This window comes from Crocodylus porosus, unplaced genomic scaffold (genome assembly GCF_001723895.1).
Source record: "Crocodylus porosus isolate Cpor-Errol unplaced genomic scaffold, CroPor_comp1, whole genome shotgun sequence".
NCBI lineage: Eukaryota > Metazoa > Chordata > Crocodylia > Crocodylidae > Crocodylus > Crocodylus porosus.
The window spans coordinates 18,467,589-18,494,054 of record NW_017728918.1 but is presented as its reverse complement, the minus strand read 5'-3'; the positions used below and the strand labels follow the sequence as shown (position 1 = coordinate 18,494,054).

Here is a 26,466-nt window from a genome sequence, read left to right as displayed (position 1 = left end):
GAAAAAAGTAGTTGAAAACAGTGTTCTTTGTTTTATGTATAAAGCACTATACAAGTACTACAGCTATTATGGCTTTTACATGTCAAACGTTAGCTTCAAGTGTTCAAGTGTAAGTTTGCAGTAAAAGGAAATAATGGAAAGTTCTTGGTTAGTGACATTCTTAAAATAGTGACAGGACAGTTTAACTGTTTGATTTCCTTTGAACTTTTTTTCTTACACATGGATGGATCATGAAACAAAGTTCTGCATTTCCATAGATGTACTTCAGAAGATAGAATACGTATTTGTTCATGTGTTTCATATTATACATCTTTTTGTTTCTTGCACTGGACTCCTGAGCCATAGTTTGGGCTCCATTGCATCAATGCGAGTTTTGCCATTAACTTCAGTGGAGCCACCTGAAATTTGAAAAAAAAGATTTGACCTGTTTCTATGTACTCTGCTTGAGTACATGCAAAAACCCTGGGTTTACACAGGTATAAATGAGAACAAAATGGATCTTCCCCAAATCCATACCAACCTTCCCCATATTTTCAGGTTTCCATTGTGCTATAAGGCAGAGCTCTGCTATTTGCACCAAAGTCCTGAAACTACCTCTGGGCTTCATTAAGTGTCAGAACAGGACAAGGGAAATGTGGGACTCCTTGTCTTTCATGGAACCCAGGGGTTCCTCGGTCATATCCCTTAAGAGAGACACTGGGGCTTCCTTCTGTTAGTAAAATATAGTGAAGGTGCTGTGTCTCAAAGGGTTTATTTCTTGCGTAATGAGACTCTTCCTTCTGCATGGTCTTGACAGACAAATGTGCACCATCGTTACTAACAGAAGACGCATCATATTTATTCTTTGCTTTCCTTCTGTATTTCCACATCACACCATTTTCTTTTTCAAGACGTTGCTGAAATTGTATCTGTATGTGTTCAGCTACTATATTTCAGATGCCAAAATACATGGGAAAGCATTGTTAGGATGTACATTCCATTTTGTCTGGGAGAAATTTGTTTCTCTTTATACAAAACAGTTCCTTAGCAGTTATTAATTTCTTTGTCTTGCTTTTAAGAGTTCTTCTTTTGATACCCGGCACAGAACATTGTTATACAAGACTATCTGTCTTTGCAAAATTACACTCTTGTTTAGTATAAATATACCATCCCAGTGTTCTTTCCTTTCTAACTTGAATGCTCACCAAGCAGAGTGATGGGAGGGAATTTTCTCAATTCCCTTATCCTAACACTTGCTTTTTCCCCCTTCCCTGACTAGTGCTTCTTGTCACCTCTTGCTGCCTATCTTTGGTTTCTTTTGACGCAGCCACAAGTTTGCTCCTGTCCCAGAAAGGCTTCAGCTTGAGACTGGAGTCACAAGTTTCATTCAGCTACTGGGCAGCAGACACAAAATAGCTGAGAGATTATTGATTTGTAATCTTGCCATACATTTAATCTGTGTTTAATGCTTTTAAGTGTTGTACTTACAGTAAGAAAAGTCAGAATACAAGTAAGAAAGACTATCTGAGAGTAAGCGTGAGCCTAATAAGTGGTGCATCCTGGTCACCTTAGATTTGTAAATAAATAAAATTCTACTTACTGGTAAGCTGGAAATAGTTGATAGACGCCATTCATTTCCATTTAGCAGAAAGCCAACTCCATAGCGATTTTCATCTGAACTGATTACTGTCAGGGCTTGCAAAGAACGCTAGTGGGGTTTATCTGGTAAAAGCGCTCACAGTGCTAAGAACTCCTGACATGATGCTAATGCATTTATTCATTTCTTCTTGTTCTGTAACACTAGAGTAAGTGACAGAAACCTGCTACACCGTGGAGAGATTCCCTAATATTCTTTGATTAACTGACAGTATTTGTGAACCTATTATTGTCTCTTCACACACAAAAAAAAGACATTTCTAAAACAAAACCAACATAAGTACATCCTGAATTTGCAGGTTGGGCTGTGATACCAATGACTGTATCACAGTCCATAAATATCGTTGTCTAGTGCATTTTAGCCCCCGCCACACTGCTGACGCATACATTTCGTAAATGTTTATGCCTTGTCAATCAAGATGAAGCTGGTGGTCAGGAAAAATCTCATTGTTTTCCTGTTTTGCATTCATTGCAATGCTGTGTTATCTATCTATAAGTGCAGAAAAACATGATTAGTAGAGAGGCCTGGAACAGATCACTTTAATATTTTGTATTTATTTAGGCTAGGCTGTGCTCTTGATTGTATGCTTACCCAGGGGATTAGGAGGGTAATAGGAGCCAGCCTATGCCTCTAAATGGATTACCAGGGCTTGGGTCCAAGCTGAGTTCTTGCTTGCTTTCTCTTTGAGCAGCGAGTTGGTCAGCCCAACTGGCATGGTACAGAAAGTAGCAGTAATTCATGTCGGTATAGGCTAATAGTACCCTATTATCACCCTGTTTGCAAAAAGAGAGTAATGAGGTGTGATATGCCTGTGGTAGGGTAGCTACCAATTACCACAGATTATGGATTCTCATTCATTAAGGCACAACTTTGTCTTAATTATTTATCCCATTTATAACGATGTCTAGGGGCCTGTTGTATGCCCTGGGCATAAATTGAGCTACACAGTCTTTCTATACATTTTATGAATTTCCATCAAACCTTTCCATCCACTTACTCTGAAAAAAATGAGACAGCCTTGCACCATGCACGCATAGCTAATAATAAACCTGGACTTTTGCAGGCTGAGGTGGGAGTGCAGTCCAAAGTTGAGGACCCCTCATGGAAAACAGCATGCCTCTTTGTACCAAAGGAGATCCAGCTGATCTCAGCTGCTGCAAACTGGTGCCAGGAGGGAAGTGATCTGTTAGATTACAGCATCCCAACCTAGCTGGTGCTTTATGCATTAAAACCAACACTGTGAGCTCTACCTAGTGATTTATTGGAATCATTCTGCTTTGGCGAGGTTGTCCAGTAAAAGCCATTATCCTAAAAGTCCTTGCCTCTTGCATAATTCTTGGATCATCATGGCTACAACATCACTGTAATGCTGCTATTACTAATTGATTTCTAGGCCCAACTGGAGTTGCATTACAACAGGCCAGCTTTTAATAGTGTCCTTTATAGCCTCTGGGAACACTATCATGTTGTAAATTAGCACCTGGTTTACATGCTAGAAATGTGTTGCCAGGCAAAAGCTGGACATGTGTTAACCATCTGCATGGGGAGGAATTTGTTATAGTGGCTCAATGTTGTATAACTAACCATAGTTCTACAAAGGGATATTTAGCCTGAATATCACAGAAAGTCATCCTAAGAGCTTATTAGAGTTATGAATAACTTCCCATTGAAGTCTGGTTTCCTGAGTAACTTAAAGCTGCATGTAATAATAAAGTATTGATGGGAATAATCCTGTATTTACAAAGAGGCATGCAAGGTTCTCAGATAGTTCTCTATCTAAAATTTTCATAAGTTCTTGGCTAAATGAAAATTACCTAAAATATTCTTGTTATGCTGTGTACCCATTAATAGAGGAAATGGCAATTTGTGGTCAAGCCTGAGTATCAGGCCTGTGAAGTTGGATGTTCTTGAGGAAAGAAAGGTGAGATGCAGAAGCAGAATTAAAATTCCTGCAGGCCATTATCCTGATCCAGGGTGCCTCCACATGATTCACAGACATTTCAAATAGGCATGCAAAAACAAATAGGAAGTGTCAAAAACATGCTGACCTGCTGTGGTCTTTCTGAGTTCTTTACAACAGAAGGATTTCGCTTTTATTTTTCCATAGTAAAAAAAACAGTGAAAGCTAAGGGCTGGCATTTTCTGAGGGGTGTCTTTGGTCTAGCAGGGAGTCTTGCTTCTGATAAGACTGAGAACCACTGCTGAAGGTCATAAAAGTCCCAATGGGAGGTGAAGGGCAAGTGGCTGTGCATGGTTGCAAATCTGTGGGTTCACCCTTTCTGCCATTGCATAGGTGTGGGCATAGTGAATCCAGTTGTAGCTGGTATATGGGGTATGGAAACCTGTGAGATCCCTAAATCCTGTCCTTGGGCAATAGAGCTAAAATGTGACAGGATGGGGTGGGAATGATGGGAAGGATCAGGGCATTAAAGAAAAGCTTCCTGAGGTCTAGGACAGCATCAGCAAGTGTGATCAAAACAAACAGAAGCGAGGGAGTTGTCCATATATCAGATCCATAAGTTCAGTTTTTTGATCAGTGCTTTGCCATATCATGAATTTGCACCTAAATCAAAGTGTTTTTAGTGAACCAGCTTGAGATTCTGAACTATTGTTGAATTAAACCCACTCTGTCCCTCTCGTATTTTAATTTGCAGATCCCGTATGTCCTGTTTTCTAACTGAGCTGCTCGGAAGCAGCTGATATACCCTGCTTCCACCTTGCCATAGTCTTTGAAGTTTTTTTTTAAACATTAAAAGTGAGGCTCAGAACCTCACGTCAATGCCCAGCAATACAGGATCCATTTAGCTCTTACCTCAGGTTCTTGGAGTATAGGAACTCACACTATGCTCGCTATTTTGTATGTGGACTACTGAAATGGTTCGGTGGTCCACGTAGTTTGACATCTTGTTTCTGACAGTGGCTAATACAGTGTGGTTTAGACAAGGGTGAATTTTTCTACCTCTGAACTGTGTACTACTGCACTGTAGAGAATATTTCATAAATTCATTTGACAATGGAGTTCTGCTTAGAAATGATACCATCTGGATGTTTTCCAAGCTAATATAATGACAGGTGCTATATGTGCTCACATATGTACCTACCTTCTTGTTTTGTTTTTTAGCCAACGAAGCACAAATTCTACCTGTCTGGATAGGGGGGATTCCACAAAACTGTGTAGTACATCTCTTAGTTTTAAAAGCTGGCTATAAACATTTAATAAATGGTTGCTAACAAGCATATAGAAGCTCAGTATAAAAAGGAGATTGAGCTGTTGGCTCAGCACAGCCTAGATTTGTAAGCCTGTTGGACATCTGACGAAGATGCTCCTTTTTTGTTTCCACCATGCATTTAAGGAGGATGTGGGGCCATTATCTTGTTTTTGGGACTCTGATTGGAAGTGCAAATATAAAGCTTTCTGATCATAGAATCATAGAAGTAGGGTTGGAAGGGACCATGTAGATCTTCAAGTCCGACCCCCTGTCTGGGCAGGAGAAAAACTGGGCTCAATTGACTCCAGCCAGGTAGGCATCCAGCCTCTTCTTAAAGATCCCCAGGGTAGGAGCCAGCACCACTTCCCTAGGAAGTTGGTTCCAGCTCCTAGCCGCCCTGACTGTGAAGTACTTGCAGATGTCTAATCTAAACCTACTCTCCAATAATTTGTGTCCATTGTTCCTTGTCATGCCAGGGGCGCTAGGGGAAACAGTGTCTCCCTCAAACCCTTCTGGTCCCCCCTAGTGAGTTTATAGACAGTCATCAGGTCCCCCCTCAGTCTTCTCTTGTGAAGGCTGAACAGGTTCAGGTCCCGCAGTCTTTCGATGTAGGGTCTGCCCTGTTGTCCCCGGATCATGCGGGTGGCCCTCCTCTGATGAGATGGGAAGTAGGGAGAGTTAGGTTTTTACAAAAGTTAGGATTATATGTTTGCAAAAAATGTTGAAAGAAACATTTTTTTCCCATTTTACAACCAAAATAATTTATGAATGTTTTAAAACCATTTTTCATTAAGAAAACTATTTTTTGTCCAACCATAGTTGGGAACGGAGAAGTATTGATGATATGGGGAACAGTCTGTTTACTGATAGGATTATATTGCAATGAATTTTATAATACTGTGCATTTTGGTTGCTGCTGTGGAAGCAAGGTGTTTTCATGCTAGTTTTTACATTGGCTTACAAATCAAGAAGGAACATGGGACTGGAAGGGATCTTGTCGACCATAGAGTCCAGTTCTCTGTATTTCTCATGGAAAGATTAATGGGCAATTGAATCAGAAGGAAAAAATAGTAAGAGTCATAATTTAAACCCAGAGTGGTGTCATGTGTATTGTCATAGCCTTGCAGGACACAACTGATATTTTGCAGAGTTCTCGAGGAGCTGTGAAAGCCAGACCACTATCTTGGGGATAAATCTGCAGGGAAACATTTCAAACTTTTAACAGCTTCACTTTCAGTTGAACTATTTGGATCCTCACTCATAATGTAGGCAATTTCCCAGCATTTTTTCCCAGTTTAATATAAACATTTTCAAGTTTGAAAAATGGTCCCAAAGTCTGCACTGTCTGAGTGCTGAGTTCAGGATTGTTCCCAGGGGCAGTGGAGGTGGACTGTCCTAGGTTCTTTAATGTGAAGCGATGGCTGTTTGATTTCATGCACCTGAGGAATGGATTGGCTTGTTTAAATCAACCATGACTGGAACATGCTTGAGTTTTGGTATTTTTAAATGCTGCAAGAATGTTTATGATGGATGCACATATTACATGGTTTCAGGACCACAAAACTTAGAACCAGCTTATCCTTTTCCTGCAAAACACAAACAAGGAGTGAACCTTACTACCAAAAGCAAAAGATTATACTTAATATACATTAGTACATGATATCAGGGTAAGATACTGCTTTTCCTTAGCAGACCCAGTAGTGGCACATGGCAGCTAGCTAGATCATGATGGAAGCTGCAGTAAATCTTTTTTTTGGCGTATCCTAGGCTCTCTCTATTAGCTGTCTCTGTGTCCAGTGCCAGATTGAGGCCATTATTGTGTATTGCACATTAGTAGCTGTATCTAGTGTCCTGAAAAGATGAAGCCTCTCTGAAATCTATACAGAATGTACTATTTCACTAGCAGCAGTACTTTTAATGAATTGTAACTTTTCAGCAAGCGTGCAGTATCTTTGGAACTGTTCTAACTAAACTGGGCAGTCTTTCTGTGATTATGATGATTCACTGATTGGGAAGGACATGAGATCTGTAATTAGTGATTGTAAGTAAATCAGGAACTTGTAGCATGGATCTCCAAGAGATCTTACTAGCTCAGCATCAAGACTGGAAGTTGTGCTTTTATTACAAATATATTTAGGTAGACTTGCCTTCCAGATGCACTATGTAATTAATACTAAGTCAACCCAACAATGCCACTCAGTCTCCTGAGCAAGCCAAGGGCACCTTTACAGATCTGAAAATGCCACCCCCACTTGGGAAGCTTTCTGTGATATGGCAGAACCAGCCTCTCGCCTCGTGCAATTTCTTCCTAGTTAGAAACAAGGTTTTCTTGCCTAATCTTGCTGAAGTAACCTAAGGCCATGCTCCCACCCTGCAGATCATATTTAGCCACTCAATTTTTATACATAAGCATAATTTAACCATTATAAAATGTTTCCATTCCCAGAAACCAGCCCAAATGCTTTCCATGTTGCTGGAACAAAGGTAAACCTATCCCAGTAGCAGTGAAGATACCCATTTATTCTTTATTTCTTAAAATTTGCTTCTTGTCTAAGCTCTTGCACTCAAAATTTAATTCCAACTCAGACTGCATTTTCAGAAGCAATGTGGATTTCATTCTCCTGTAACTGGACTATTTTGTGGGTTAGTCCTGGCTGTGGGGAGATGGTTCTGGTTTGATTTAGATTGATTGAATCTTGTAGAACTTGTTTATTATGAATCCACAGCATAATGGGAAAAGGGAGTAAGAACTGCAGTTCTCTGGGTTCAGGAGCATGCATAGTTAATGCAAAAGATTCAGTCTGGAATTTGGTTTTCTTCTAGTTAGTTTTGGGGAGTAGTGTTTTCCATTTAGCCTTTTATGCTCGCTCATTAATAAAAGTCTGAGTCCTTTGATATTGTGATATGTTCTGCTAAGATGTTGTCGAAATGTAGTTGTTTAGCTTTAAAGAAATCTGGCACCAAAGATAGCCTCTGCTAATCTACCATCCTGGCATTCGTACAGGAACTGCTGCATTATATGGGTGTGCAATGCATACAAAGTGGCTCTATTATAAATTGCATTGTGAGCACTAGGTTGTGATTGCAGCTTTTTTTTGCCACGAAAGCTTTGAGCAAAATGTCTAAAGTTTCTATTTTCGCTAGCCTGCTTTTTGCATATTGTTGGCTGTTGAAAAGCTGCAGGTTAGTTAATATTTTAAAGAAATTCTGCTAATAATAATTAACACAGTGCAAGTGGCTTTTGAAAACAAAGCCCTGCAGGGATTTAATTAATTGGCACAAGGGCAAAAAACATGGTTTAAAGAGCCAGGGTGAGATTTTGTTCTCTGATGTGGCACTGTTGCAAGAGGGCTGGAAGGCCAGGGGTAGTCAAGGATTCTCCTGTTTGGAGGGAATTCCTCGTGGGCGGAGAGCCAGCTAAGCAAACCGTTCTGGTATAGGGGAGTGTCAGGGTTGGAGGGGGAGGAGGGCAGTGCTGGCTGCAACATACTGCACTGGTGATATTTTAGTGGGGTGAGAGTCACTGTGGGGGAAGGGAGGCATTATGGACCAGTCAAGGAATTGCTGTAAAGCAGAAACGCAGCATGCTGGAATTGCAGGTGCAGACCATGTACTCTACATGCCACAGAGCTATTGTATATTCTGGGGGTATGGACAAATGTACCGTTTACCCACTGTAAAAGGGGAGCAGGAACTGCTACACAGGAGCCTGCATCAGCTGTTATGACCTGTTGCAAATGCAAGATCCTGTAGCAATACAGGTGAGAGCAAAATCAATCTAACTTTGATCCTGAACAAAGCAGGGTTAAAATCAGAGGAGTTTTGCTACACGTGTATCACATCAGAATGACGTGGCAGTAACAGTTGCATCTCAACACCTTTTCATCCTTCAGTAGGGAAACAACCCTTCTTAGTTCCCTCCACCAAATCTAGGAGGTATTTGAGGATGGAGCAAAGGTATCTAGGGAGGAAGTGGGAGGAAGGTCAGTAGATCTGTAGACACTGTCTATTCCCCAGTGCAGAGCAAGGATGCAGAAGTAACAGGAGTTACTCTTTCCCAACTTTCATTTAAAATCAGTCACAAACTCTCTGAAGTTCCACAGATTTAATTTTTGACCTATGCTGTCCTGAAGCCCTTATGAGGGAGGGACTCTACCAGAGTAGTTGGATTGGGCTTCATTGGGGGGCATTTGCCAAGTCTTGGTGCTGCCTGTAATTATTTCACCTGACTCTAGAGCTAAATACAGATGGTCAGAAAGCTCGAGCCTGAATCAGTTCAGTTTTCATTGGTCAGTCCAAGCTGTGTAAGTTGAACTGATAAGCAAGTGAACAGATAGTCACTTTGATTCTGGAAATGCAGCCACATGCCTGCAGTGAGCCAGGCCAGAAGGTGGTGGTGGTGGTGGGGACTAGAGCATGCCTCCCTGCTCTGCTGCAGCAGACAGCTTGGACCAAGAATAGTCTACCCACTGTATGTGGGGGTGGGGAGCAGGGAGTTGTGGGGGAGGTGGAAATCATCTTGGGATTTTGGGGTTTGAGAGTTAACTTGAATCTGGAGGGGATCTGGGAGAGAAGTTCAATAAACCAGTTTAACCTAAATCAGTTAATTCTGATACTACATCCATCCAGATTATATTAAACCAGTTTTAGCCATTTTGAAAGTGGTTTGTGTGCACTGAACTTCTGTTGTGCTACAAATTTAAATTGGTTTTCAGTCACTTACTGACTGATGTGTAATTTCTGTCCCTACCCTATTTGCTACTCTGCTGAGTGCTGTAGCGCAAGGTGCCCTGATCTCACCTCTTCCTCAGGCACCAGCAATTGTGTTTTCAAGTTGTGGAACTCCTCTTGCCGTGGTTTTACCAGCAGAAACTTGTTAGGGCTCCAGATTCTTAATTCCAGGGGTACGGCTGGAGCAAGAAGTTGGTGAATGGTGCCTGGCGATGGGTGGCTGAGTGTGGGTGTCAGTCTGGGTGACTGGAGAAAGAAAGACTAATGCAGTAATGGGGTGAACTTCAGGGTTACTTGGAGAGGGAGGGAAGTTGGAGGGATGACTGAGGAGCAACAGAGGATGCTCCACTGCAAGGAGTCTGACTGTAGAAGGCCTTTGTTTGAAATCGTGTCCCAGACCTTACCATTCTGGCTGCAGTCCTGACTATCCTCCACTGTTATGGAAGGAAATCCTTACAAGAAAAAGAATTGCTTTCCTAGATGTAAATGTCTTCACTTGTGTCAAGTAATACTACCCCGAGCGAAGCCCTGAAGTCTTGCACTGGCAGGGGCAATAGGTCAGATCATCATCCTAGTATGTTTCTGACCTTTATGATCTTGTATCTGCTAGCACGTGAAAGAGCTTAATCAACCACAGAATTGTCTGCTTTCCCTTTTTATAGGCTTATAACAGCCTATATCCCCATGTAGTCCTAGCTGTTCTCTTACCCATTTAGTTGGTGGCAGAAGGGCGTGTATGTTCAACATTTGTAACTTTGCTCCCAGGGAGCTTTAAGTATCTTTAAAACATCAGGGACTTCCCCACGTGACTGGAACCTATGCTTAGGCAGCAAAGACATTTGAATTGTCTTTATTTTTATGTAGGTTGTTGTAAATGGAGAGACAGTTAGAAATACGTGAGACTTTTTCTGACTTAAATGAAAAGAAGAAAAGGGGGTTACAATGTGGAGGCAATAATACTATGGATGCCTTATTTTCTATAATTGCCCAAGTGATCTCTAGAAGACTAAATTGCCCTCCCCCTGCCCCCGGGGAAAAAAACTCAAACCAACCAAACAAAACTTAAAAATGAGACAGGAAAAATTGCTTCCTGAGTATTTTCTGTATCCACCTTTGTGAAGATGAGACTACCTTTTTTTCTTGGCAAATGAGCTTATGAATCGATTGTTAATTAAGTAGTCAAAAATGTAGCTGAAAAAGGAGTTCAAGATCAGAATAAACTCACAGTGGAGAACACAAGTCACTTTAATCAGTCCTCTGACAGTTCCACATCTTAATTAAAGCACGTCTTTGGCACTGTTAGTAGATGTGAAGGCATGTCAATGCCAGGGGAGTGCACACCTAAGCTTTTTGCTATGGCCTGGAATGGTAGCACTATTACCCAAAAGTACTCGGGTCCAGTCCTGTTTCTGTTTACTAAGGCAAAAATTCTTGCTGACTCCTATGATAGTGAGACTGAATTCACAGGACCAGATTGAAGGCGAACAGATTGTAGCTATTCTGGGGTGGGGAGCACTTGTCTTGAAAACAAAGAGAGTTGGGCTCTGTTCTTGGCATGACTGCTGATTCTTTGTGTGACCTGAGCTACGAATTTCTCTTCTTGGTTTCCCATGCATCCTTTCTCTGTGTTCTCTATGGAGTTACTGCTCTGAAGGTTTTAAAAGGTATCTCAACAACGTCTTTGTACATTGCCTACCACAGTGGAGCCCTGATGGGCTAGAAAGTGATGAATCACCTACAAGTTATAACCTGGATATCAGGGATGTTGGTAGTGCTGTTAACTGTGTGAACTGAAGCAGTGTAGAGGGCTTGGGAGGAAAGATTATAAATTTAAGTTTAGTCAAGTAGTGTAAGATGACAGTGAGCCACTCGTGATGAAATGTCTAAAGAAAAAAATGTGAAAGATGAGAATTATTAGCGTTAGCAAGAAAATCACCATCCCATGCTATGCTGTCATAGTTATTGACTATAGAGGTGGGCAAGTAATAGATTTTGTTTGCTGAACCTACATATTGGGCGGGGGAAATGTTGGATTAGCTTAACGTTTAACTCAACCCAAACTTAAAATGAGTTGTGAGTGCATTGTAGATAGATCTCCCTCCAATCAGTAATGATTTGGCACTAGATTCTTGCTCACCAATTACAAAAATGGACAGGGAAGCTCAGGAGACAGATGATAACTAAGTATTTTTCCTGTGGTGGCTACCTGTACTGATTCTCTATTAGCTGACATTGTTGTAGCTTCAAAGACTTTCATGAAGATTTGCCCAATCAGGCCTCAATCAGGGTCTCCTCATGCCATGTCTGCATGTGTGACAAAAGGCATTTCATACTGGAAGGAGCTTATGGTTTCAGTGTATGGTGAAAAACAGTGGATGAATAATGAGATGCAGCCTAGTATACTTAGATGACTGGGTTGCTCAGGTTTGTTCAGGACAGTAAGGCTGCTTAATGGCCCACTTGGAATAAATTTTCATTTTCTACCTTTTTGGTGGATTTTTAACAGCACATTTGTAACTGGGATAATACATTCTCTCATCTAAAAAATAGGCTGTGATAGTTCTGATACTGAAATGATTGGCAGATATTCCCAGTATGGGTAATAGCCATGGAAGCTTCCTCATGGCAGATGACTGCTGTATCTTAAATCATGGCATGAAGGAACCACATGATAGAGAAACTGAAGAGTGAATATCATTGCTCAGACTAGGACTTTTGTTCACAGGGAACAACATGGAAATCACCTTTCTCCTGAACGTCTCTGTCCAAAAACCTAGTGCCAAACAGTTACTGATTGGAGGAAGATCTGTCTGCAATGCACTCACAAATCATTGTAAGTTTGGGTTGATTATGATACTGAGCTACCAGTTAATCACATCTTAAGTGTAATGTCTGTCAGGGGCCCTAGCAACTTGATGGGGGGAGTGTTAATTGAGATCCTGTGGAGCAATATTGTAACTGAAAAGGTGTATCAGTCCAGTTAGTGAGTGCTGCTGCTTGTTTCTGGATCTTATTAAGCATTTTTCTTTCTGTATACCTGTGGGCTACTTGCCATATTAAGGGCACTATCTGCAACAACTTCATTTAGGATGTCTGAAGCAATGAGCTATGCCTTTGGTCTGGTTGGTACTCATATTTATTAGTAGATATTTATCATGTTGGTTTTCTGTTGGTAGTGATGTATAATTGTACACTTTGCTAATTGTCACATCTGGAGGCTAATTTAGACACTATACTTGTGTTTGAAATGCGATTAGCGTCTTCCTCTCAGAATTACTGGAATGTAGCCAGCTTTTATCCATTGCTTCAGATGAAAGCTGACACTAATTTGTGCTTCAGAAATCTCTAGGTCACATAATGCTTTACATCTTCGTATCATTTAAGAAAATGCAGCGTAGGTGCTGAGTTGAGGGAAAATACCACCATTAGGTCTTAATGTACACTAAGCAGACTCAGCATATCATTCACTTTGGAGGGAGTTGCATTGACTGACTTTTAAAGTTATTTTGCTTCTGGATGCATAATTTAGAGATTGTATTTATCTGAGATTGTATCTTCTTATGAGCTTGGATATTTCTGGAGGTCATTTGTATCTGCCCTTTTGGCTGTTCTGAAATACCAATTAATCATGGAGGAAGTGGAGCTGTGTGAAACTCTGTGGTTTCATTTTGAAGAAGATTGTGCAACCTATTTATCCATTTTGAACTTCATGGCTTGTCCAGATTTACTCAGAACTAGACTCAAATTCATTCCTTAGCAGGTTTTTCAATGACATTTTCCTAAAGTTTGACATTATAGTAAAGCAGCCATGTTTTGAAGCATGCTTTGAAACATTTCACTCAACTTCACCAGAAAGCATATACTATAAGGATCATTTATTAAATTAATTTAAATGGGCAAGTTAACTATAAACTTCAGATATGTGTCTGCATATATAATGTCTACTTTTTCAGAAGTGGCTGGTGATCGAGTGCTTCATTTTTCTTACTTGAAACATTAAGGCTTCTGAATTGTCTGAGAACTTTTGCCTATTACTGTCTCAAATCAAATGTCTACAATTGTTTAGGCTGAATCTAATTCTTTATTGAGCATCATGGATTTTTAGTGTAATTTATATGGATCTCTATTAATTTGTCTCTTCTGCAATCCCTCGCAGTCGAGGATGATCGCCTTCCATAACTATCTTATCTGTGTGTCGAAAGATGGAGGGAAACCATTTCCATTTGCTCATCCTGGTGCTGCTGCTGCTGTTTAGTATGTGACTGCTTATTTGTTAGAATTACCCTTGCTTATTTCACAGATAAACTTCCCCAAAGGTCATTCCACTCTCCGCCACCTGTGGCCGTGCATTAAATCAAATGATCGTTTGAGAGGGAAATTATAATGAGAAAAAGGGCAGTTTGGAAATGACCCTTCTTCCATATAAAAGACATTCCAGATAAAATGGTGATGAAATTTATCTGAGAGTTAGTTCTGATGCAGAAGAAGAACTAGATATTACCAAATGAGAGAGAGCGGCCAAATCTGAGTACTGTCAACAGACCGAGACATCTGATGCTTAATTTGCATCTAATGATAAATTAACAGATGGTATGTCTCCTATATTCAAAAGTTACTTGATTTTCATGAATAATTATTAGTACAATAACATTTAAACTTGTTACTAGACTCTTGGCTATAATTTTGTATTCGATATTTATAAAATATGAGTCTTGCTACTGCAGGAGTTACTGTGTTGTGTGGTCCCATTGAAGTCAGTAAAACTACATGTGCCAGAGAAGACTATTTTTGAAAGTAAGTGCTTGCAAAATTGGGCATACTGGCAGAAGCCTCAAGAGCTGCATTCTTTTGTCCTTTTTAGCTGTGCCCAGACATGTAGGGGTGTGCAGTTTGTGGCACTTCAGACCTGTTTGGGGCACTGCAGACCACACATGGTGACCATTAAAATGTGCCCTGCACTGCAGATTTGCAGTGCGGGGCCAGAATTTACTGCCGGGATTTCCTGGTAGCAAAAAAAGAAACAGAACAAAACTCAGCACAAAAAACGCACAGCAAGCCTGTGCCAACACACACAGAAGCTGGGCCATCCAACCAATGCTCCGGCTGCTGCCCAAGCCTCCATGCTGCCTCACCATTTGCCCCTGCTGCTCCAGGCCACCAGGTAAGACTCTCTGGCCTCAGTCTTCAGCTCTCCCTGGCTGAAGAGCTGGGAGGGGCTGGGAAAGGACAATTTGCCCATTGTGAGACAAATAGTCCTGCAATGAAGTGCACGTGCAGGGCTGTGCACTGTGCAATTTGTGCCACTGCAAGCACACACCCCTGCATGTCTGGACGTGGCTTTTCAGTACCAAGCCTTGTTGTACTCATGCTTTGAAGCAATTGTCCCCTACATTTCAGATTTAGATGTGGTTTAAATTCAGTACAATAGCTAATTAATAAGTCATCTTCTTTTTCAGGTTGATTTAAATTGCATTTATTGTTAATGTGGAATTTGATTTCTTATAAATGTTTAAGTGAAGCAAATCAATAATACAGTACAATGTGTTAACTAATAATACTACTTATAACCAGAGATATTTTTTCATATCTAAATTCCTGCCTTTTCTTAGATTTAGGTCTACAGAATGTTGACTTTCTTCATTTAAATCTTAACACTTTTTATTTTGTTTTTTATTTATTATATTATCACAGACCATTATGCAACTTTAAATATCTTTGTGAGTTCAAATTAAGTATACATTACTGTGGTCTGACCTTAAGTGTAGGTATTTTACTTTTACTTTCTTGTTCTTTAAGTTTTATTTCTACAAAGTAAAAATGGAAGTGTTACTATGTAAAATCAAATAATGATTCTTGGGCCTACTTGTTCATTTATGTATGTTTAAACAGTGTATCCCTTACTCGCATTTTTTTATATTGAATCCATTGGGTTAAATCAGACTGCTCACTCACAAGTGCTCATCCAGCGTACATAAGGGTTGCACAATTTAACTGGAAAGGTTCACCAAGAAACATGCATGCCAATATCTGAATTTAGTAGTTGCTGTTATGTCTTCAACATTTGAAAATGCCTATATTTATTTACATCTACTCAATATATAGCCACAGTGTATGTAGATAAAGAAAAGAGGCATAGGATATCTCTCAATGGATGTACTTCTGTGGCCTCAAGTCATGAGGGTATCTGAGCACCATTTTTTCAATAGGCTGCAGTTTGCAATGTTGATTCAAATAAGTTATTATTTGTGTTACTTTAGTATCCAGAATCCCTAGTTATGGACCTGGAGCCCATTTTGTTAAACTATACTAACAAGGAATAAAATGTTAGCTCTATCCCAAACGGCTTAAAATCTAGGTGTAAGACAACAGACGGTGGTATACGACAAGGTGCAGAAAGAGGGCTGGCAGGGTAAAATGATATGACAGCCTTTGTAAATCTCAGCATGCCAGCAGATCAAGTGTTGCCAACTGTTTTGTGAGCATTATGACAGAGTAGATTTCTGAGAACATTTCTGAAGGAGAAGTGAGTAGGGTTCATAGCTGTTTCTAGGGATTCCTCAGTATGAAGGGACAGCAAGAAGAAAGCAGAAAGGTGAATGTTTGAAAAAGTAATGGAAGCTAACATTGCAGGCCAACTGGAAACTAAAACCATAGATACTGAATGAGAAATTATAGGTAAAGTGTGAGTAGTCTGTCAAGGGCCTTGAAAAAGAAGACCAACAACTTGTGTTTATCATGTAAATCACAAGCTGATAAAGAAGAGGAGATTGTGGAGGGTGCAAAGAGAAGTGAAGGTGCTGAAAGCAATAGTCTGTGGAAATGAATTTTTCAGCAGTGTTCTGACCAGGCATGAGAGGCAAGATTGGATTTATTGAGACTAAAGAAATGAATATTGCAGGAATCAAAATGCAAGATTGAGAGCCTGGAGGGAAGAAAAGGCTTTAGCGTGGTGGATGGGCAGAGATGCTATACAGAAAGAATCTAAAAGATTTAGGCATATCTTGGAACTGAGGAATTAGAGTTCAAGGTGACATCCAGTGTATGGGCTCTGAGAGAGAGACAGGAGGGATATTTCTGTTTTCAATGACTGGAAAGGGAGGGCTGGGGGTATCTATTCCCCTAATAGCAGTGTGCTGCATCTAGGATAGACATAAGCATCCCCTGCCAATCTATACCTGTATTTCCATGTCTGGCACATGCAAACATCACTGAAGTTGCTTCAGGGTGCCCCTTTGTGTCTGCTCTCAAGACTTCCGTTCATGACATACTTGAGAACAGCACTTGATACATTTCCAAACTTAGAGAGTATAAGCAGGAGCAGGTTGGTGAGAGATGCCTGTAAACATCCTGGTGCAGTGGTACCAACATGCCCAGCCAGCACTGTCTTAGACATGTTGAGCTTGAGCAGATATGGAGATGTCATAGAGATGTTAGATTATTTTGGATATGAATTATGGGCTAGTTTAGAAATGAAAACTAGATGCTGAATGAGAAATGAAAGGTAAAGTGTGAGTAGTCTGTCAAGGGCCTTGAAAGTGTAGGCCAACAAATTGTGTTAATCATGTCTATCACAAGCAGAGAAAGAAGAGGAGACTGTACCTCTCTGCAACAGAGTATTAGTGAGATGATCCAGTATAGAGTATTGAGAGTGAGAAAGAGGGGACTGAGGACAGCGCTTTGTGGAAGCCCCACAGAAATGGGCAGGTAATAGGGAAGGTTATCTAGGGAGGAGATGAGGTGTGTTCTCTGGAGAACAAACTGAATGAGCAATAGGGGTTAGTAGGAAAATGAAGAGAGAACAAGATTATAAGACCAAGACCTTGGTTGACAGTATTAAAGGTGACTGAGAGGTCAAGGAAGATAAATTATAATTAGGAAGAGGTCCAGTAGAGATTTTGATAGGAGTGGTTTCAGCAGAGTGCGAACAGGCAGAAGCTGGATTGCAGACAATGGAGGATGGCTTTGAAAGAGGAACTGCAGACTACAATTGTCAGACAGCCTAGGAATAAAATGGAGATGAGATCATATTCAGAAAGGCAAGTGGAATAAAGGATATTTGTATTAATGGTAGGAAAAATACAGTGTCCATACATTGCAAGGGGAAAGAACCAGAGAAGAGTGAGCAGTAGCATAACTCAGTGGGGGTGACTCCAGGGATGACTATAGGGGGTGGCAGAGTGATAGGGGGGAACTGTATGTGGCATGGGCTCACCCAGGCATGCCAGGATGCAGCAGCACAGATGAGTGCCTGGAGTCCCTTGCAGAGCCTCACTTCCCCTCCCTCTGCTGTGCAGTCAACAGCTGCTGTGTTAACCCTGCCACAGAATTAAGACTTTTACGGTGTTGTTCCATTTACGATGTTGTTCCACATACAATTTGGTGGCAGCTGTGACAGGGTAACCTGGTAGCTGTTTCAGCAGAAGTGTTTCCCATGGAAAAGGGCGAGTAAGGCTGACAAGGGATCTCTGTCCCCACTTCCTGCGGTGGGAGCCTCTAGGTCTTGGGTGAGCCTACACCGGTCAGGCTGTGTCTGCACTGCTGCACCAGTTCTCCTGCACTCAACAAAATCCCCTCCCCTAATAGTCAGGACAGTCCCAAACCAGCTTTCCTCGCTCTCTTGAATGTGGCAAACCCAGAAAGACGTGGGCTGCTCAAGGACATAACTGTGCCCTTCTGTCTCCAGCTTGGCTGAGAGTGGCCACTTGGGATAACTCCAAAGCAGCCACACCAGTATGGTCTTGCATTTGGGGCATGCAAACAACAGCAGGTTGGAGAAGGCTCCCAGCCAAGGCACATGCATATACTGCTGTAAAAGGTCAAGAAGTATACAGGAAAGGATGAGAAGATGTTTATGGGGAAGTAGGAGACCAGATAAGATGGAGTCATTGAGGTAAAAGGAAGGCAACTGATGGTAATGGGTGGGTGCAAGATCTAAATTTGTACGGGGGGGAAGATTGGGGAGTATGGTTGGGAAGGTAGCAGGAATTGCAGAGATGTAGTGCTTACAATGAGGGGAAAATGGATAAAAACAAAAAAAAAGGAGGGAAAGATGGAGGTGGAAGAGGATGGATGATGTGTTGAAGAAGATGAGTGGTAAGAGCTGTGAGTAATTGGCAGATGGCCCAGACGGCTAATAAATGCATAATGGGCAGCTTATAATAACCAAGCAAAGGAATAGTGTTTTTGAGACATCTAAGAAGCAACAAGTGTGAAATTTCCAAATGCATCTCCTCTACCAAAAGGAAGAGTCCATAAGTTTTAAGAAAATGTAAGGGGTGGAACATTACCATAACATCATATCATAGAAATTAAGGGCAGGAAGGGCTCAAAAGATCATAGATCTCTGGGATACTACTGAGATCAAATGATCCCAACAAGGTCTCTGTCAAGTCTCCTCTTGAAAACTTCCAAGCCTGGGAAGTCTCTTCAGGAAGTCTGTTTGAGATTCTGGTCACCCTTACTGTAAAGAAGTTCTTCCTTACATCCAACCTGAAACCATCCTGTAACAGTTTATGGCCTTTGCCCCTTGTCCTCCCTTGGGGCACCATAGTGAACAGGTTTATTTTCCCCAGCTTCTGACATTCACCCCTTACATACTTATAGATGGCCACCCCCTCACTCTTCTTTTCCCCAGGCTGGACAGTTCCAGATCGTTTAGTCTTTCCTTATAAGGTTTGTCCTCCAGGCCCTTAATCATTCTTGTGGCCCTTCTCTGGACCCTCTCCAGGTTCTCCACGTCTTTCGTGAAGTGCGGCACCCAGAACTGGACACAGGACTTCATTGTTGTGTGCTCTTAAATTCTGCAAAAACAGGCATGTTCCTATTAATCCACAGAAGTGCCATTTTCAATCCTGTCACTCCAGAGAGGAGATACACTTCAACAAATTTGTTTTAATTCCCACAGAAGTGTGCTAATGGAAGGTAATTATGGGCTTCTACTGAGATTTCTGATGCTCTCTCTCCTAGAAAGAACAGTTATTTAATTTGGAGGGTCAAGCTGGATAGGGGCTTAAGCATGCTCAGTTTCACATGGCGCAGAACGCGAGCCATCCCTGCTAATATGTGGTATGCATGTGAACGTGAAAGGGACTTGCACAAGATTTTAATTATTCATGTTTTTATACAGCAATGCTCTGTTATTCTGATGAGACCTCTATTATTATTTTTCTCCCTTATTCTCATGTGGAACTGGATACTTCTTACTGAATGAGGTGAGAGGTTGAAAGTCTTGGATCTCTTCAGTTATAAGACAAAGCTAGAGCCCTGCATCCAGTCTGATTTGCCCGACTGGGCATGTGTGCAGGGTCAGGGCAAATAACACAGTTTATGTGGGGCTGAAGAGTTGTTCTCATGAAGATAATTCCTTGAATTCCTTATGTGGGTGGAAGGCTGAAAGTCCCGGTAGTAGATTCACTAGTTTGTCCATACCCCAGATCTCTGCTATGCTAAAAGGCTGTGTTGGATGCAAATGCCTGTTCTCTGTTAGTCCTTTGCAATGGGAGATGTTTTTTGGAACTCAGTGGCATTCTGGGCTAACTTATTCCATAGCCAGAGAATAAATGTGCAATAATTCCTTTGGCTGGAACCTGTCTAGAGCTGTCTTGGTCTTTTGCCACTGATGCTACAGGACTCTGCTTTGCTGCTACTGGCCTTGCTCAGGTTATTAAGAATCTTCTGGGGAGGGAAGGAGGAGCGACAGGAGGAAAGGACTCTTTTAACTCACCAGCCCTTAGTCTAAATAGCCATGCTTTCTGAGCTGTGGCCCACTGGGTCATCTTCCTTCTGCAGGAGTGGAGATACCACTAGGATTGTTTTGAAATTATTCTGGGTTCCAGATCATTATGGTCTCAGCTTCTTGTAGAAACACAGGGGAGGGTCCTGCCCTCTGTATGCCGAAGATGGTGATTATAGGAAAGGGGTTATTTGTCTTTTTTGACTTGGAAATCATAGCTCCAGTGTGTTTCTCACCTGGGAGCTACCTTTTTCATCGGGGACCCTGATTTTGTTTCAAGAACTTAATTTCCTATATAGCAACTCAGCTGAACAGTGCTGTGATTCACCCTTGGGACAGAGATGTCTACAGATTTTTTTCCTTTCCTGCTCTCTGATGGTGAATATTCTTGAAACCCTATGGGATGGAAACTTCTTTTGGCTAGACTGAGTTCCAGATTTAGATAACAGCTAGAAATTCCCATTTACTTTTAGTCTCTGAACCATTGACAGGAAACCATCTCCTTGTTTCAAACTGATTTGCCCCATTTTTAATAGGCAGGAATGGATTTCTCGCTTCAAATTCTATTTACAGTTTTATGCAACCTCATACCTAATAATAATTAAAAACAGCAAACAAAAAATCTCCCACCTACTGCTACTGAAGCTCTGGTGTAAATCTCCAGATGACACAGCTAGAGATTACAAGAGAGAAACATGCTTGCTTTTGTGAACTCCTATTTGTATGCATAAGTTTACCTCCTGAGCTCTGAACATATATTTCATTACAGATTTTGTCACTGAATCTCTCTTTTATGTCCAGTACTTGCCATTCTTTGCAGGAACTTTTTAAATCAAGTACATAATAGTATAAAAATTAGGAGGCAGTTGAGAGGAGGCAATTTGGATCTGGCAGCCTTTCTCATTGACCTTCATGATTTTAACTTTTCCTGGGAATGTATAGGACATTTAAACTAAGTTGTGTTTGCAAGCACTTCTATTTAGAACTCTAAAAAGACGCCTGTCAGTCAGAGTCTGAATTAATTTTGAAGGCACTGGGATGGAGTTCACTTGTTCCCACTGCTGTAACTTAATTGGTAGTAGTAAATGTGGGTATTCTCATGCAATGCATAGCAAGTTCAAACCAAGTTATGCTGACATCAAGGGCTGCAACCAGAGCTGGATGGGACTCAGAATGAACAGTTGTTCACAGAGGATCCAGAAATTCATGTTGTGTTAATCATAATATGAAATGTGACAAGGTGAAACCTCTGAACTCTTCTGTTTTCTCCTCGTATTCTGCCCCATGCAATCAATAAACTTGAGCCACTGCATATCTCAGATTCAAAAGAGGAGATGCAGCTGAAAACAGCCAGCTTGCATTTAAACAAGTGAAATACCTTAATGTATTGGCTGGGAGCCTGCGCACATTAACTGAGAGAGTAGTCCAGATATAGTTCATTAATGTAGATATCAAATACTGTATTTAACAGTGATGAATGCAAAACCTTGTTTAAATATCTCCACAATTTGAGGTTCTTCCAGACTCTGTAGGGAGGAAGAAAGCAGAGAAGTTATGAGACCTATGAACTACTCAGTAATGAATTCATTGTTTGTTGATCTACAGGTATAGCTAGGAGTAATTAACCATGTCACATTTTACCAGTGGAAGTAATATAATTCATCATTACACTGAGAATCAATGGAAAAGGTGTTGCAATTCCATTGCAAAGTATTGGGCTTGATAGCATTCATTCACATGTACAATTAATTTAAAGCAATAAGCTCTGGAGCAGTTTGAGCCAGAGTAAACTACTCCTGAGTGCAGAATTTATACGTGTGCCCAGGACAGTAGCCATCTGAGCTGGGGTGGAGCATCTTATGCCAGGACTGGGGGACCGGGGATGATGAGCCCCAGGCTCTGGATGGTTGCATTGGGGCTGGCTGGGGCATGAGGGTGCTAAAAGTGTGGAGTTACGTGGCTAAGCAGCAGGCAGGAATCTGGCCTCCTACTGACTGGGTACAATTTACAGCCAAGGTCGGTGTTTACATGTGTTTAATTGTAGTTAATTACCCCAGCATAAGATAGCACTGTCAGAGATGGTACTATCTTATGGGTGGTGTTAATTAGTTTACTGCAGCCTAATAGTGTCACACATGTAGATTGTGATGATTTTCTCTGCAGCTAATTAGTCTACACTGTAGTTAAGTGCATGTGTAGAAGTGCCCAGTAGAGAAGAATAGTTCACTCATGGCTTGAGCTATGCAGGAGGCCAGACTGGATCATTTTGGTTCCTACTGGCTTTAAATCTAGGAATCTCTGCTGTTTCTTCAAGAGGTTTCAGGCGACTAGCGGCTTGGGGAAATACATGGAAGAGGAAATAATTGCTTTAATAACAAATACTTAAGTGTCTTTGCTTTTTCCGTGGCATCTGGGCTTTTTACCAGCTCCAGCAAAGATTTTTACAGAAAAATATCACCGCTCAGCACTGAGTTTTGCCAAGATCTCTCTAGGTACAGAAAAGGGATATTATTGTAAATCAGATCATATACTACCTGCCCTGAATTGATTTTACAAAGTCAGTGTGTATCCCTACATTCAATAAAATAAGTAACTTTATATAATTTGAGGGTTAGTAATAGCTCATACTGCACAAATACATCTCAAACTATGTTATATGTCTTACACTGCGCAATGGTGCCCAAGGCCATTTCTGGACTTTCCTTGGGCACTTGTCCAGTCCTTGCCTTGTAGGCAACGTATTGCCCCCACCATCCAGTCTGATGTTGCTTATCATTCTAGGAAACTTTGCTTTCCACCGATTCACATTTCTTCAGGTTGTCAGGGAAATAACTGCCGACAGCACTACTTGCTCAGAATAGTTGCTACAGGCCACTGACTGGTTGCGGAGCAATGTCTTAGGTACCATGTTAGCTGCAGAGCTTTCATTTTCAACTATTAAAAAGTTTCCAGAAATGATTTTTTCTATGAATGTGATTTCCAACGAGATTGCGTCTTCCCTTTTCTGGAGGTTTTTTTTTTTTTTTTTTTTAGAGGAATGTGTCTTAAAACTTTGATTTTACTATTACATCAAACATTGCTATAATTGATCAGCATTATGGTATATAGTGGTCAATGAGGCAAGAGAGCAGAAGTCTTAAAAATAAGCTGCAGATTTAGCTTTAAGGGTTCAGTTATTCTGGTATATTGAGTAAACAGTTCCTTGTCAATTGTATGTCATGAGTATTTCACTAATTGTTCTGTCTTCAAAACTGCATGGAGGGCAGTATATCTAGGCTTTGCTTTCTTCTGCTAGACTGCTGCAAGTGTTTAACAGCACTTGCAGCAGCAGGACATTGGCCACCACTCTATCTGTGGCAGGTTAGGGTGCTATGCCTTAGGGTTGATTTGTGTAGTTTTGGTAACAGTTTAGTCAAGGATTTGGATGGGATAGTTTGGGTGGAAATGATCTTGCCTCAGGCAGGGGGTTGGATTAGGGACCTTCTGGCCCCACATTTCTATGATTCTATGACCACTTTAAAATGTATGCATTTTTAAATAGTAAGTGGCAATAACAAAAAAAGAAAGTACTTGCAACTGATGCAGATAAAAGTCCTAAATCTGCTCTTGCAAGCTACCTACTGTCTCTCTGGTAAACAGTTTCTTACCTGATTTGTTTGGGTGGTTATGGGATTTTGTACATTCAGCACACAGGCATCTTCCTTAACTGTGTTTGAAAAACTGGTCTTGTCCACAAGTAGACTGAAGGTCCCATTTCTTGCAGATCCTTCTGAGAACCAATGCACAAAAGCCCTTGGCTACATCTAAACTTTTAAAGCATTCCCTGAGATTTTCACCTACTAGTTATCCTTCCATTATCTTTCAAGTTCAGTACAGGATAGCACTTACTAGGGAAGGGATGACCTTACAAGATCTGAAAAACTTTGGCTAAGCCACTTTTTCCTTCCACTTTGGTTTGATCCCAGAATTTCCTCATTTTTGCAAAGATCAGCAATATATTTGAAATAGCAGGAAAGTCTATTTTTTGTGCTAATCTTAGTTTAGGTGCAGTGAGTAATGGCTGCAATTTTGGGGAGATTTCTGTGTCAGTTTCTGAAGTTGTAGTTTGAGTGAGTGTACAGCACAACTTTTGGTGCTGTAATCTAACTGCAGGCCTTGGGAATTTGCTGATTCCTTATACTTTTCCCCTTGAATATTTCAGAATTAGCTTCAGTGCAGCTGCATACTAGTTACTGTTTACCAAAAGCTACAGCTAAATTTACAACTGGGGCCTGGCAGTTGCGCCTGCAGAAGTTGGTCATTACAATTGTTTTTATGTACAAACATCTGCGTTTTGCAAGTGCAAATGAACTATTATGACATACCTGTGTGCAAAACTCCTTGCACACAGGGGGGCTTTGCACAAGAAATGCATGTGCATGCAGGTTAGTCATCAGCTTTTGCTGTGTTCTTTCTGGCCTATGACATGTACCCACATCCTCAACTTTAGTTATATATATAAAAGCCTTGTAATGGCTCATTTAGCACAACTCATTTCAGCTTCTGCACAACAAAATGCACTGGCAGCAAAAAAAATTGCAGCTGCTTTCTTAACACACAGAAAAATTGAAAAACAATTGTGCGTTCTTGTCCTGCAGCCAACTATAATTGCATCCTTTTGTTCTACTGCTTAGATACTTTGGGTGCTAATTTTACTAAATTGACAGGTTCCGCACTAAGTGCACCATTTCCCTTACTTGAAAACGCATGGAAAGCTAAACATTTTCTGTCTTTTGTTATTTTTTACTCATTTCCTCCAATACGTTGTGGAACAGTGAGAAACTCTGGGGTTTAACTTGTAGAAATCCAGATTCTTTATTAAAAATGTGTTTGTCTCCCTTCATATAGAACGTGCATCTTTAGTCTCTTTGAAGACCCGTCTATGACTGGACCTGTACTCTACTGGTTACTGATGGCCCTAAACAGTCAAAAAGAATCTTCCTTAAATCCTGAAGAGATACAGCAGCACCCAGCTATTCAAACTGGTTAAAAGAACTGTCTGACACAGCTCTAATGGAGAAAATCACAAGCAGTAAGTGGCATAAGAGGGCAGTATTGACAGATTTGATCCCATTATACATACACTAATAGAGCTTAATATCAGCACCCATTTCATTTAATAACAGTCCCCCATTCCCTACTGATACCATTACTTTTTATTTGCCAGGAAGATCTCTCCATAAAACTACACTTTTTTTTCTTTTTCCTTTTTCTCTAGCCACCTCCTTTCATGAATTTTCATGGTCTACTCATGTATCACAGTAATCATGCAGTCAAGCTTTTCAGGTACTTTGCAATTCTGTGGACTGCTTCATGTCATAATTATCATTTACTGCTGCCATTGTATAATAATATATTGTAATGTGTAGTTAATATTGCTTGCTGTCCCTTTGCTCTTATATTGTAAAATCTCCATATAAATGAACATTTTCCCTAGGCAAACTGTGCAAATATCTCAGCTGACTGTTTCACAATAAGGCAGGCTACCTCAACACCAATAAAATTTTGACATTGCATATTTTCTTTGGTGTGTTTCTGTATTTTCTTTGAAATCTCAGTCTTTCACTTCACTGGGTAGTCTGGTTCATTTAAATAATATAACAGATAGCAATATGCTGGTAGGTCCAAGTCCTGAGAGCCTTATAACTGCAAATGCTCACATATAGTCTTAATACAACTTGGGACCTCAGTGGTTGGTCTAAGATAGAGATAATTTTTCATTGTCACTTAATTGGGTGTGTCCCATTCTTTTCAGTTGTGACCAAATTTGAAGTAAGAAGATATTACAACTTTTATTAGTTATCCACTAGAGCAATGTTCCACTAAAGTATATTGATCTTGGACATTGAACACGGAAACACAGCCCAGAATAGGACTTCCTGTGACATTGAGTTTATGGCAGTGTTATACCCTTTATACAAGTGATGGGGTAGGGAAGGAAGAGTAGCAGACAAAATATACCATCCTATATCACTAAATTGAAGCCTGAGTAGAATTACTATGGGAAAAATCATGGATAAAATAACACCAGTGTAAGGCATATTGGGGTAGTGTCATATCTGCAGTTTATTTTCTTCAATCAAACAGGTTATTTCCTAATTCCCTTGCCACCTGGTAGG

General features: G+C 40.7%; 1 protein-coding gene across 1 annotated transcript in view; it reads left to right on the top strand.

Annotated features, from left to right (window-relative positions):
• Positions 1–25,868, top strand: part of KCNS3 (potassium voltage-gated channel modifier subfamily S member 3) — a 30,396-nt gene extending 4,528 nt beyond the window's left edge. Inside the window, exon 3 of the mRNA XM_019537365.1 lies at positions 25,196–25,868. Within this exon, the coding sequence (XP_019392910.1) occupies positions 25,196–25,233 (38 nt within the window). The 3' untranslated portion in view covers positions 25,234–25,868. The remainder of the gene's footprint in view (positions 1–25,195) is intronic.
• The last annotated feature ends 598 nt before the right edge of the window (positions 25,869–26,466 follow it).